The sequence below is a fragment of the Dendrobates tinctorius genome, unplaced genomic scaffold, assembly GCF_039654945.1.
Source record: "Dendrobates tinctorius isolate UK_male_01 unplaced genomic scaffold, ASM3965494v1 ptg000035l, whole genome shotgun sequence".
In the NCBI taxonomy this organism is placed as follows: Eukaryota; Metazoa; Chordata; class Amphibia; order Anura; family Dendrobatidae; genus Dendrobates; species Dendrobates tinctorius.
In genome coordinates this window covers 48,756,301-48,770,036 of record NW_027361703.1, presented here as the reverse complement: position 1 = coordinate 48,770,036, position 13,736 = coordinate 48,756,301, and the positions used below count along the sequence as shown (strand labels likewise).

At 45.6% G+C, this 13,736-nt stretch overlaps 1 protein-coding gene across 1 annotated transcript in view; it reads left to right on the top strand.

The window, feature by feature from the left end:
• Positions 1 to 13,736, top strand: part of CRELD2 (cysteine rich with EGF like domains 2) — an 82,595-nt gene that overhangs the window by 14,604 nt on the left and 54,255 nt on the right. Inside the window, exon 3 of the mRNA XM_073573480.1 lies at positions 2,564 to 2,674. Coding sequence (XP_073429581.1) covers positions 2,564 to 2,674 — 111 coding nt within the window. The remainder of the gene's footprint in view (positions 1 to 2,563; positions 2,675 to 13,736) is intronic.

The window sequence follows — 13,736 nt, the reverse complement described above, 5'->3', positions numbered from 1 at the left end:
TTCCACTGTTTAGGCTCATCAGGGGCTCTGCAAATGTAACATGACGACCGCAGACCATTCCATCAAAGTCTGCATTTGAAAACGTCACTACTTCGATTCCGAGCCCAGACGTGTGCTCACACAATGTTTCCCCCCCACATATGGGTTACCAGCCTACTCAGGACAGACTGGACAACAACTTTTGTGGTCCAATTTCTCCTGTTACTCTTGTGAAAATAAAAAATTGCGCACTAAAAAATAATTTTTTGAGAAAAAAAAAATATTTTTTATTTTCACAGCTCTGCGTTAAACTTCAGTCTAGCACCTGGTGGTTTAAAGTGATCACTATGCATCTAAATAAGTTCCTTGGGGGGTCTAGTTTCCAAAATGGGGTCACTTGTGGGGGAGCTCCAATGTTTAGGCACACAGGGGCTCTCCAAACACGACATGGCAACCGATAAATTTTCCAGCATATTTTCCATTCAAAAAGTCTATTTGCGCTCCTTCTCTTCTGAGCCCTGCCGTGCACCCAAACAGTGGTTTATGATCACATATGAGGTATCTGGGTACTCAGGAGAAATTGGCCAACAAATTTTAGGATCCGTTTTATCCCGTTGCCCGTGTGAAAATGAAAAAATTGATGCTAAAAGAAAATTTTTGTTGGAAAAATTAAAATGTCCATTTTTTCCTTCCACGTTGCTTTAGTTCCTGTGAAGCATCTGAAGGGTTAATAATCTTCTTGAATGTAGTTTTGAGTAGCTTGAGGGGTGCAGTTTTTAGAATGGTGTCACTTTTGGGTATTTTCTGCCATATAGACCCCTCAAAGTGACTTCAAATGTGAGGTGGTCCCTAAAATAAAATGGTTTTGTAAATTTTGTTGTAAAAATGAGAAATCGCTGGTCAACTTTTAACCCTTATAACTTCCTAACAAAATTTTGTTTCCAAAATTGTGCTGATGTAAAGTAGACATGTGGGAAATGTTATTAACTCTTTCTTTTGTCACAAAGCTCTCTGGTTTAACAGAATAGAAAATCAAAATTTGAAAATTGCGAAGTTTTCGCCAAATTTCTGATTTTTTTTTCACAAACGCAAAAATTATCGACCTAAATTTACTACTAACATGAAGCCCAATATGTCACAAAAAAGCAATCTCAGAATCGCAGCGTTATTACCTCATAAAGGGACACTGGTCAGAATTATAAAAAAATGGCCTTGTCATTAAGGTCAAAATAGGCTGAGTCATGAAGGGGTTAAAGGGACTAAGTCAGCCCAAAATGTCTGTTCCATCAAAGTCCCACCACTTGGTGCTTCATGACATGGCCAATCACTTATACACCTTCCCACTTACTTGGTTTCCCTCACTCTCTATCCCCCTTATTTGACAGCTCTGGCTTGATAGAGCCAGCGTTGGTGGAGATAGATGGAAACTGAGCAGGAGGGAAGGTGTATATAAATCATTGGCCCGCTGTGAAGCACCGAGTGCCTGTGCTTGGTTTGAACAGTCATTCTGAGTCCCTTTTAAGTTGATTTGTCACTATATGAACTACATACATGATTAAGTCAGGTTGTGTTCAGCATTGTGACATTAAATTAGAGGAAAATGTCAGATGTCTGCGATATACAATATAATAACCTAGTGGTAAATATAGCATGCACTATATAAAAGTGGAGTCACTCAACATGTCAGGACAAATCGTCAGAATACATGGCAAAAACGAGAAAAACGCAGAAGAAATGATCAGATGTCTTATGTAATAATCAAAATACAGAAGATTATTCAAAACCTCAGATATAAGGGTGAGAGGGAGGGTATAAGCATACATGGAAACTGGGCGCACATCACATGCAGGTGCTTGCCAATTGGATATATATATAAATCAAAATCCTAAATCCCAACAATAGGACGATTGCACAACCCTAATGTGTTCAAAGTACAGTGTTTAGACATTATCCCAGGTTGACAATACAATAATATCCATAATTTCGTGGCTCATAAATCAAGACAGTGGACCTCTGGCGAAGGCTTTGCCGAAACGCTCGACGGGGGTGGGCACATGTCCATTCACGAGCCCGACCCCCATGGTATCATCTATCCCCAAGTAATTGTGTATATTTAACCATAGTCTTGACTAGAGATGAGCGAATTTGTTTGTTTTTTGTCCCCCAATCTGATTTTGACATATTCAAGTCACATTCGAACACGATTCGTGCCGAATGTTTGTCTTATGATCGGTTCCGATCATATTCTGTAATTTCTGCTCCCGTTGACTCTAATGACGTTCGGCTGTGTTAGACAACTATTGCAAAATCAATATTCAATGCCGATCGTATTCGGAACGGAATCTGAACAAATTCGCTCATCTCTAGTCTTGACCTGCATGTCATGTGCGCCCATTTTCCATTTATGCCTTCCCTCTTCCCCCTTCTAGCTGATGCTTTGAATAAACTTTTGTATTTAGTTATTACTTGTTCATGGTGAAGTAAACACTGCTTAAAATGTAAATGATCCCGGGTAAGCAGTGCTGAATTCTGCTTCTAATTTTAGGTATCATATCATATGTTTATGATATTTTTCTTTTTGCAGTGAAATCCGCCTGGTGGAGATTATTGAACATCTTTGTGACAGCAGTGATTTTGAGTGCAATGTCATGGTAGAAGAACACGAGGAAAAAATTGAGAAATGGTGGTTCAAATTGTAAGTTTTGTAATGAATTTGGCAATTACGTCCTACTTTATTTTCTCCCTTACCAAACTTAAATATGAAGCCTAACGAGAACTATGCTTCGGACAGCTCTGTATTGCCGCTCCTAGCACCTCTTCCCAAAATACAGAAGATGTACGTCCTACATCCGATATTGTGTATATAGCGGGCTCAGAAGCTCGGGGCCCACAACATACAGGGCCACAGCCAGCACTTGCCTTCAGCACCAATGATCACAGAAGGCTCTGATTGCTGCTGTCTAACCACTTAACTACCACTACCCCATATACCAGCTTTCAAGCAGTGCACCTATCAGTCCTCTCGCATCACACTGGCGAGGTGCCAATAGGTTGCCATCACATTTGGGGGCCTATTGAAGGCCTCCTTACCCACTATACTTATACTCCTGTGAAGCCCAGCCTATGGCTGGGTTTAATAGGAAGTCATCATTTTTACCATATACTGCAATGCTAGCTCGATGCTTCAGGTCCTTTAGGGGACTAAAAAGAGTGAAAAGTAAAAACAAGTTATTAAAAAGTGATGAAAGCTTTAAGGTTTGCATCACTCCCCATTTTCCTACTTCAAAAAGGAGGAAATTAAAAAATCAAACATCTATTTATTTGGTGTTTCTTCATCCGTAAAAGGTTAGTGAAATATATTAACTGAACGAACTAAAGGCATAACAAGAATCAAAACCCCATAATAGCAGTTTTTCAGTTGCCGCATCTCCGTCCTAATATGCAGTACAAAGTGAACAAAGCATTATGTATCCAAAGATGGTACCAATAAAATGACAGCTCGCCACTCAAAAAAACAACAAGCCCTCATACAGCTCAATGAAGAGAAAAATAAACATTTACAGGCCTCAGAAAACGATAACAGAAACCAATATTTTATTTATTTGTTTTAAGCTCTAGATTTTTTAGACAACTTGCTATGTAAAAAAAGTGCAAGTTTAGTATTATCACAATTGTACTGACCTGAAAAATAATTTTGCCAGCTCATTTTTAATACACACTGAATTGTTAAAATAAAGCTCCAAAAGCAATGGCCTTTTTAACCATTTTACCGTAGTTTTCCCCAATTTTTCATACATTTCTATGGCAAAATGAATGGTGTCTTTGTAAACTGCAACTTTGTAATTCAAGAATCAAGCCCTCTTATGGCTATGGAGGAAGATGTGGAAAAAAAAATGAATGAAAATGCAAAACCAAAAGTGTTGGAGCTGATACCGACCAGTAGGCTTGACCAACTTTGCAATAGCGTCTCTGTAACTCATCATTGTCCAGTAGCACAGCTAAGGGAGGCTGGGGGTTGGCAGGCAAAGCGCCTTGTGTGCTAAGGGGGGCGCACACAATGCATTTTGCCATGAGGAGGGCATTTACACTGAACCTCTTTAATCTTTGCTTTGGGTTAAAAAGAATACACATGAGTGGGGAGAATACTGGTTGCCCTAATTTACTGTTGTAGATCCAAACCTGTGTAGGAAAAGGAAACAATCACTTCCAATATCAAGCATGGAAACTCTTCAGAGCACAGATCATATATGGAAACCAAAAAGGAAGCAAAAAATGCCATAAAATACACATTTTATTAATACATGTTAAAAATACATAAAAACTTGATGATGCAGGGACAAAAACATGCAAAAGTAACAGCTGCTTTCAAAAAAAGGAAATACACCAAAATTAGGCCAAATATGGATGGGAAAGACACATGTATTTTATGGCATTTTTGCTTCCCTTTTGTCTCTTTGGTTTCTCTATTTTGGAAGTGCCAGATATCTAGGCCACTCTTTTTTGGTACACAGATCATATACTGTATGGTTTGTGTGCAACCAATGAAAGTGGAAGTTTTCATTCATTACAAATATTCTGGGATTAGTGATGGTCACTCATGCAACACCCAACAGGCACCTACCAGACAACTCCTTCACCCAATCAATATTTTGTTATCTTTGTACAACTCTCCGCATCTGGTGCCATTCAATATAAACCCTTTAGTGTGAGTGCTCAGTGAATTCTACTTGTTGTTAAAGGTTCTTGCATTTTAATTGTAGTATAGTAGATTGCGCCTCCACATGTGAAAACTGAAGATGTTCTCCTCCTTTCCTCCATCGGGTCTGGGGTATACCACTGGTGATGGTGTGTACATGTCTGTATAGGCTGCAGCATGCTCATCATTCTCAAGAGCTAAATACTGGATTTCCAGTATACATTCCTAGTGGAGCATTTTAAGGCTGGTTTTACACTTGCTGTGTTTTTGCTGCCCATGTTGGCGGTCCTTTTTTGCGGATCGCGTTTTTTTTCCATTCTACATGACGGCACCACGAGAGAGAGAGAGGGGGGATCCGCCCAATGAGGACAGGAAACCTTCAAGATAAAAGGGGCGGCTCCTCTCTCTGCATCAGTTGGTTTCCTGTCCTCGATGGGGAACCCTCAAGATGAAAACCTCTTGAAGAAAAGAAGAGGATGCCTGGGTCGGGTGATTTCTGGCAGGCACTGGTCTGCTACACCCGTCACCAGGTACCGGTAGTCGCCTCGGGGGCCATATATTCTTATGCCCCCCCGAGTGAGTGCATGGCTACAGCCCGTGAGGCAATTTGCCTGGGTGAAGTTAGAGCCTAGGAGACCACATTGGGTATACCCTCCCAGATGCCGACAGACCCCATGGAATTCCATGGAGGCCACTTTTGTGCTCCCTTCCTGTTGACGTGTAGTGGCCATACAGCCCGTGAGGCACATCGATGCCTGGGCAGAGGTAAGACTCCTCGGAGGCCCTTTCAGGATCCCTCCCTGTCGTGCCCAGGGCGCCGGTCACCTTTTGGGCCATGGAAGAAGAAGCAGTACCTGCAGGAATATGGCCAGCGGCGTGATCGCTCCCTCCAGGTAAAATCTGCCAGGTATGGAGGAGGTGGCGGTGACCGGGCGGCATGGTAACTAGGGGTGGTGCAGCGTTGCCGCCCCTCTGGACAGGTCCAGGTATGGAGGGTGCTGCGGTACCGGGTGTCATGGCGGCCGGGTATCAGAAGAACGGCGAAAAAAGAAAAAAAAAAAGGGACAGAGGACGCGCCAGGAACTGGCAGAGAGACTCCCCGAGCACGGGAAGGGAACGCGTACCCGGGGGGGGGGGGGAGAGGAGGAGGAGGCCAGCGCGCTCCGATCACGTGCACCACCAGGAGTTCAGCGCACACCAGTGATGGTTACTGGCGGTGCGCGCAAACCGGGGAACAGAGGTGCCGGTGGGCACCTGGAAGGGGTGCGCACTGAAGGGTGTGATCGCTCCCGTCAGGTAAAATCCGGCACAGGTATGGAGAGCATTATCCCCAGGCCGGATACACCCGGGTAATATTCTGGTCACTAATATAATACAGCACGCACCAGATGTGGTTGCCGGGTGCACGCATAGGCCAGCTGTAATGCGCATGCATGGGGGTACATCCAGGAAGCGCAAGCGGCCACCAGGTGCAGGATCAACCAGGTGATCAAAAAAAAAAAAGATGGGGGTAATGCTGTCAGAAGTGCTGGCAGGGGTCACCAACCTTTCTAGGTTGAATGTAACTGTTTTCATCTGAAAGCGACAGCAGCTAACTTGTTAAGATTGAGAGCCTTTTTCGCCAGAGCACCTACAGCCGCGCCAGGAGGTGCAGGAGTGGCGGTCTCACTCAGATGAGAGGAGCCAGACGCGCCATATCTACAATGGAAGCCGCTCGGACAGCGTACGGGAGGATCATCATGGTGTTAAAAAGGAGGGGTCCATAGGACCAATGGGAGTCATGTGTACAGACCAGTCAGCCTCCAGATCCGGTACCCGTCCTGGGAAGTGTCCGAGTGGTGAATGAGCTTCGAGAAAGTACAGTACGATAGTGTCTGTTCTCTTTCTCTCTCTTGTCTCCCCTCTTTTTACATACATTGGTAGGGTAGAGCATTGGAGGTCCCTAAAAAAGGGGTACATCAAAGGCTAGGAATAAGGAATATCCCTTAGGAATAAGAAGTTGTGTCAGGCCTGTATTAATAAAAAAGAGCCTGAGATCCCTGACACAGTCAGAAGTCTGTAAGTCAGGAAGGGCCTTGCAGTCAGCAGACACGGATGGTAAAGCAAGGGATAGGCCAGCCCCTCATTGATCTCTCAGGAGGATTCCATAAGGATCAGAGGAGGACTTAGTTAAATTTCGCTACTGAGAAGGTAGCTCAGAATGAAAGCTACGTTCCTAGTGGAAGATACAGTACGGACAAGCTTATTAAAGCAGTCCGGCCTACCATGGGGCTGGTAGATGCGAAAGCCATAGAACTCATGTTCGACAGCTTGCTATAAGGAAAATGTAGAGCCTTCCCTATTAACTAACAGTGGCAAGGACTCCGTAAAAGGGAATGGGAAAAAGCAGAGAAGAAGTCCCAGATAATCAATTCCCTGAAAAGGAGGTACCCCCTTGAGGAAAAGATCCTCATCCTGGGATAGCGTTCCAAAGATTGATGTAGCGATCTCAAAAGTTGCCAGAAAGTCCTCCCTGCTCTTTGAGAATTCAGGTTCCCTGTAAGAACTTCTGATAGAAAGACAGATAATTGTCTTAAAACAGCCTGGGAGGCCTCGGCTGGGGCACTAAGCCTAGGCCAAGTGTGAGTGCATTCCCCAGTTGGCGGTTCCTAAAGGCAATACGGCCATGAGAGCAGCGGCAGTATTCCTAGGTGAGGTTTCCGCAGGATTCAGCAAGGCTAGCAGCAAAATCAGCAGCTTTGGTTCAAGTGGGATGCCGAGCAGTATGGCTTAAATGCTTGCGGGAGGTCACACAGGCAAAGATGTAACTCTGTTCTTTGCCATGTGAAGGAAATTTCCTGTTTTTGGACAGACATTAGATGATGTATTAAGAAATGGCGACAAAAAAAAAAATTTCCCAAAAAACGGCTATTTCGGCCCTTTTTGGCGCTCCTTTCAGAATCGAAGCCAACAGGAAGGCGGACATCCAGGAAATATGGATCAAGGCAGAAACAACTCTGACTAGTGATCCAAAAGTGGGAGAGGCTTCTACTTTAGCAAGCCCTCCAAAGACACCAAAAAACCCTTCCAGTGACAGGCCTTCTCAGGTGCACTTCCTCCCAGCTTGGGAAAGGTTCTCGCCTGGATCCGGTAAATTATGGGATCAGGCGGGAGTTAAGGTTACACCACTGGCTTCCATGAGGATATATGCAGTCCTCTCAAGAAAGACGGTCTGGAAGGGGAAGCAATCTCACTCCTAGACAAACATGTCCTGGAAGAGATTTTGGTAGTAGGATAGAAGTTACTCCCCCCTATTTAAAAAACAAAAAAACAAACACCCTAGATATTTCCGGGAGGACAATTATAAATCAGAAAAGACCTCAGACAGGTATCTGATAATCCCATCTTCCAAGGTGGAGACGATAAGGTCAGCAGTGGAACTCCTCCTTCCTCAGAGTTATATAGCAGTCATGGGCCTCAAGAACGCTTATCTCCACATTCTGACCGGCAATAAGGCTGCAAATACCACAGAGTGGCAGTCAAGATGAAGTCTCAGTGGCGTCACTTTCAATACGGGGCTCTGCCCTTGGAATAGCAATAGCCCTCGAGTTTTCACAGATTAATTGCAGAAGTCACAGCGCACCTCAGAGAAAAGATACTCTGGTGATGCCATATCTGGATAACTTCCTGATAGTGGGAAGAAGTCTCCCTAAAGGGCCCTTTACACATAGCGATATCGCTAGCAATATCGCTAAAGCGTCGCCGATTTTGTGCCGCAGTGGCGATATTGCTTGCGATATCGCTACATGTGATACTTACCTCCGACTGGCTCCCCCGCTGGCTATCGCTGATCGCGCGAGATCGGCCTGGTCCATTTCTCGTCTGCTTCCTGCTGGTGCCAACGAGCGAGCCATGGACGCGGGCGGGAGGACGTCTTCATCGCCGCGTCTGAAAGGTAAGAGCGACACCCCCCCCCCCAACCGCTGCTGCATCGCTAGTGAGATCTGAATGTTTGGCAGCTCACTAGCGACCATTTAGCAATGCACCAGCGATCCTGACCGGGTCATATCATGGTCGGGATCGCTGGTGCATCGCTAAATGTAAAGGGGCCTTTATTGTCGAGAACAAGTCAGAATAGTGATGGAAACACTACAGACGCTGGGGTGGCAGTTGAACCTCAAAAAGATACAAACTGGAACCAGAAAAAAGAGCCAGGAATGGCTCTGTGAAGGACCATGTCAGTATTGGGGGGGCCCTCACCTCCTGCATACCAGCAGTGAAATGGGCCCAGTTCCACACAAGGGAACTGTAAGGGGGTGTGTTGCAGAACAACTGGGAATTTCAGGGATGGTTAGAGCAAAAGCTCACCCTCCAGACTGTACTCCAGACACTCAGGTGTCGATTACAGATAGTCATCTCCAAGAGGAGTACCCTGCACACACACACACACACACACACACACACACACACACACACTCCAAGGTGGTCACAACGGATTAAGAACTTCTAACAAATCGAAAAAACGCTAAAGGAATTGGTATCACACTTAGAACTCTCACATGGTGTCCTCTTTATCAGACAACCAAACAGTGGCTGCATGTGTAAACCACCAGTGAGACACCCGTTCTTAGTCCTTGATGACCGATAGTCACCGGTCCTTTTAGGCGAAAGGTGACTGCTCTGGTCAAAGGGCCTCCGCTAAGCAGTTTGAGGCCGGATCATAACTCTGGCAGAACACCAGTTCCTCTCATTACCGGCTGCATGTCCGAGGTATAGACAACCTGAAGGCAGACTTTCTGAGCAGGCTAGGAGAATGATACCTAAAAGAATCCATTTTTCAACAGATAATGCACATGTGGGAAAAACCCAGTATAGATCTCTCCGCCTCAAAAAAGCCAACAGGAAGGTTCAGAAATTCTGCTTCCTAAGTCCAGCAGACGGACCATTGGCAGTAGTCGCGTTCAGGATAGAGTGGACATCAGGTCTTCCATACACCTTCCCTCCAATATGCCTCATACCAGTGGTTTTGAGGAAGATCAGGGAGGACAGAGCCAGAGTGATTATGATAGGCCCCCTTTTGCCAAAAAAAAATGTGATGTGAGTGACAGAGGTCTAGGCCTCTACAATCACCCTCAGAGATCCAGGCTGCAGTGGACAGCCTAAAATTTAAAAGGTCACTACTAGAGGGATTCTCAGCAGAGTTAATATCCACCTTTAACAAAAGAAAAAAAAAATTCTTATCTACCTCAGACCCAATACGGGACGGGAAAGTCCCGATGGTGGCAATACTGGAATTTCTGCAGAAAGGTTTAGGATTGGGGTTACTGTCAATACCCTCAAAGTACACATCTCAGCCCTGGCAGCCTTATTCAACTGCAACCTGGCAAACAATAGGTGGTTGGCCAGGTTTATCCGGGCCGGTACTAAAGGCCCCGTCTCACTAAGCGATCTCGGTAGCGAGATCGCTGCTGAGTCACAACTTTTGTGACGTAACGGCGATCTCACCAGCGAGATCGCTGTGTGTGACAGCGATCAGCGAGCGGCCCCCCTGCCGGTATCGCTGATCGCTGGAAGAAACCTCTGGACATTTCTTTGGTCGCTGGTCTCCCGCTGGCCAGCATTCATCGCTGCGTGTGACAGGCGGGAGACCAGCGATCAGGTGTAAAAAATAATTTAAAAAAAATAAATTATAGTTATTCTCACCTTCCGATGTCCCGCGCAGTCTTCCGGCCTCTCTCCACGCTCCGGTCCCAGTGATCCTTTGCACGAATGACCGCGAGACTTTGTTATCCCTCGAGACCGTGACATCTCGCGGTCATTCGTGCAAAGGATTACTGGGACCAGAGCGTGGAGAGAGGCAGGATGGCTGAACGGGACGTCGGAAGGTGAGAATAACTATATTTTTTTATTTTGATTCTATTTTTACAGCGATGGCAAGCGCTGCCTGGCGCTCGGCATCGCTGTGCTGATCGCTGGTGAAGCTGTCTGTGTGACAGCTCACCAGCAATCACATAGCGACTTACCTTGATATCTGTGTCGGGATCGCTGGTAAGTCGCTTAGTGTGACGGGGCCTTAAGAGCTGACTCTGCCCCGCCCTCTACTCCACGGGATCTAAATTTAGTCCTATCATATCTGACAGAAAGTCCGTTTGAACCACTAAACACAACATTAGATAAGGATTCTAACATTAAACAGCCTTATTAATGGCGCTCACGTCGGCCAGTAGGTGGAGGATTTGCTCACGTTATCAACAAGACCCTGCCTACACTCAGGCAACAGACGTTAGAGTTGTGAAAAAATTAGATCCAGCATACCTTCCCAAGGTAATATCAAAATTCCATAGGTCTCAGGAGATAATCTTACCATCTCTTTTGTCCTGATCCTAACTACCAGAAGGAGGAGAGCCTTCATTGACTAGATATGAGGAGATGTCTCCTGCAGTATTTAGAAATAACGAGACCTTGGAAGAAACAGGGGGCCTTATTTGTCTCATTCCAAGGGGCAAGGAAGGGCCTTAAAAACCTTTAAACATACTATAGCGAGATGACTGGAAAAGACCGTTATGCTAACATATAGCAGGGTAGACAGGGCTATTCCAGAAGGTATAAAAGCCCACTCCACGAGGGCCATGACGACGCCCTGGATGGAGAGAGCAGACGCTCACACAGACCAAATCTGTAAGGCGACCTCTTGGTCCACTCCGTCTACCTTTGTCAGATATTATAGGTTAGACCTATTTGCTACCTCTGATCTCACATTTGGGAGAAGAGGGTTACAAGCAGTGATCCCTCCCTAAGAGAATACGAATCTCTGTAACTCTCGTGGTGCCGTCATGTAGAATGGAAAAACACGGGTATTACATACCTGGTAATGTGTTTTTTCATGAGACATGATGGCACCCTTATATTCCCTCCCTATTGATCACATCATTAGTGGTATGCGTTATTAACATTATACACTCCCTTGGGGATTGTAAGTTTAGTAGTATAAAGGATGTATTATTTATATGTACGCCAACCTCTGTAAAACAACTGATGCGGAGAGAGGAGCTGCCCATTTTATCTTGAAGGTTTCCTGTCCTCATTGGGCGGATCCCCTCTCTCTCGTGGTGCCGTCATGTCTCATGAAAAAACACATTACCAGATATGTAATACCCGTGTTTTCCCTATAACAAATAGCAAACGTTGTTTTTGCGGTACCATTGAAGTGCATTGCGGCCGTGTCCGTAAGCCGACAAAATATCGAGCAATCTCGATATTTTTTCATGGCCGCAGATACTGCCCTCACGGCGATACGGAGCACGACACTCCTACTAATTTTTGTGGGCCGATTTTGCAGCCCCATAGAAATCTATTGGGGCCGCAAAAACGGCTAGTAAAAATACAGCAAGTGTAAAACCAGCTTTACAGTGACTTCCTACATAAAATGTGTCCTTCAGCTTTGGCTCAATAGAGGGCTGTTGGTTATGTGTTCTTTAGTGCTATTGACATCAATGATAACATTCATCAGACTCTTTGTTACTTTTCTGTTTATTTAAAAGTGTTACTTGGTCTAAGGGTCTCGTTACATTTAGCGATGCACCAGCGATCCCGACAACGAGACGACCCGGTCAGGATCGCTGGTGCATCGCTAAATGGTCGCTAGTGAGCTGCCAAACAGGCAGATCTCACTAGCGATGCAGCAGCGGTCGATACTTACTTGTCATACGCAGCGAGGGTGACTTCTTCCGCCCGCATCCATGGAGTCGCTCGTTGGCGCCAGCAGGAAGCCGACGACGAGAAATGGACCATCCCGTTCTCGCGCGATCAGCCATATCCAGCGGGGAGCCGGGTCGGAGGTAAGTGTCACATGTAACGATATCGCTACCTATATCGCTGTTGCGTCACAAAATCGGTGACGCTTTAGCAATATTGCTAGCGATCTCGCTATGTGTGAAGGGGGCTTTAGGCCGGAGTCACACTACCGTATAACAGGGCCGAGTGCTATGCGATAAAACATCGCATAGCACTCAGCCCAGTGTTATTTTGTGGGGCAGCTCAAATCTGTGATTATTTTCTCATGCCAATTCGGCATGAGAGAACAATGGCAGCATTCTATGATTGGCAGAGACTCGTCTCACTCACAGCAATGCAAGTCTGTGGGTGCACGTGAAACTCTGGTGATATCCGAGTGCAGGGTGATTCCCGCTGGCAGCAGAGGAGATGGAGAAATTACTTTCTCCATTTCCTCCACATCTGTGCTCTAATCATGTCATGTTGGGATCAGAGCACTGATACTCGGCTCTCACTTGCAGCAAAGCAGGAGCCGAGTGTCATTAGCATATCGCATCAGATGCTATACGCTAGTGTGACTCCAGCCTTAAGTTGCAATTCTGCAGTTACTCTGTGGCTGCAGTCTTGTGAATCCTCACATCACGAGCACTGTATGCTGTGACAATTTTCCTGTGGTGCAATTTCCATACTTCCGACCACATTCTGACTAGACTTGTTCGGCCTCACACAGTACACTCACATTGAGCAAAACCACACTCGTCTAGTTGGCATGTGACTGCATGTATGCAAATCATCTGTGACTGCAGACTTGTTAATCCTCACCTTGCATGCGCTGTGAGGATTCTCTGGTGCCAGGAGCAGTCAGTCACGTGACTTCAGGTATGCGACTTGCATACTTCTTGCCACATTCTGACTAGTTTGAGTTTGACCTCACTCCAGTGTATTGCACGAGGCTGCGCCCATCTATTTGGCACATGACCACGTATATGTGGTCACACGTCAGATGCTCCTCCCGGCACCAGAGAATCCTCACAGCGCACAATGTGAGTAGTCAAGTCTGCAGCCACATAAAGTGACTGCAGACTTGTACTCTGAGGTGGGACAACTCCTTTAAGTACCTGAATGAAGGAAATATATCCTCATTGTGCTATATTTGTGTACCACATAGTCATCTAGTTAAAAAGAGCATTCCTTTTTTTCCTACTTGATTCTGTGACACTCCACACTTCTTTTATGTACAGTATACATACTTCCAAGTAGTTCAGCCTCCTGTTTTCTTCCCTTCAGATACCATTTTGATTCCTAGATC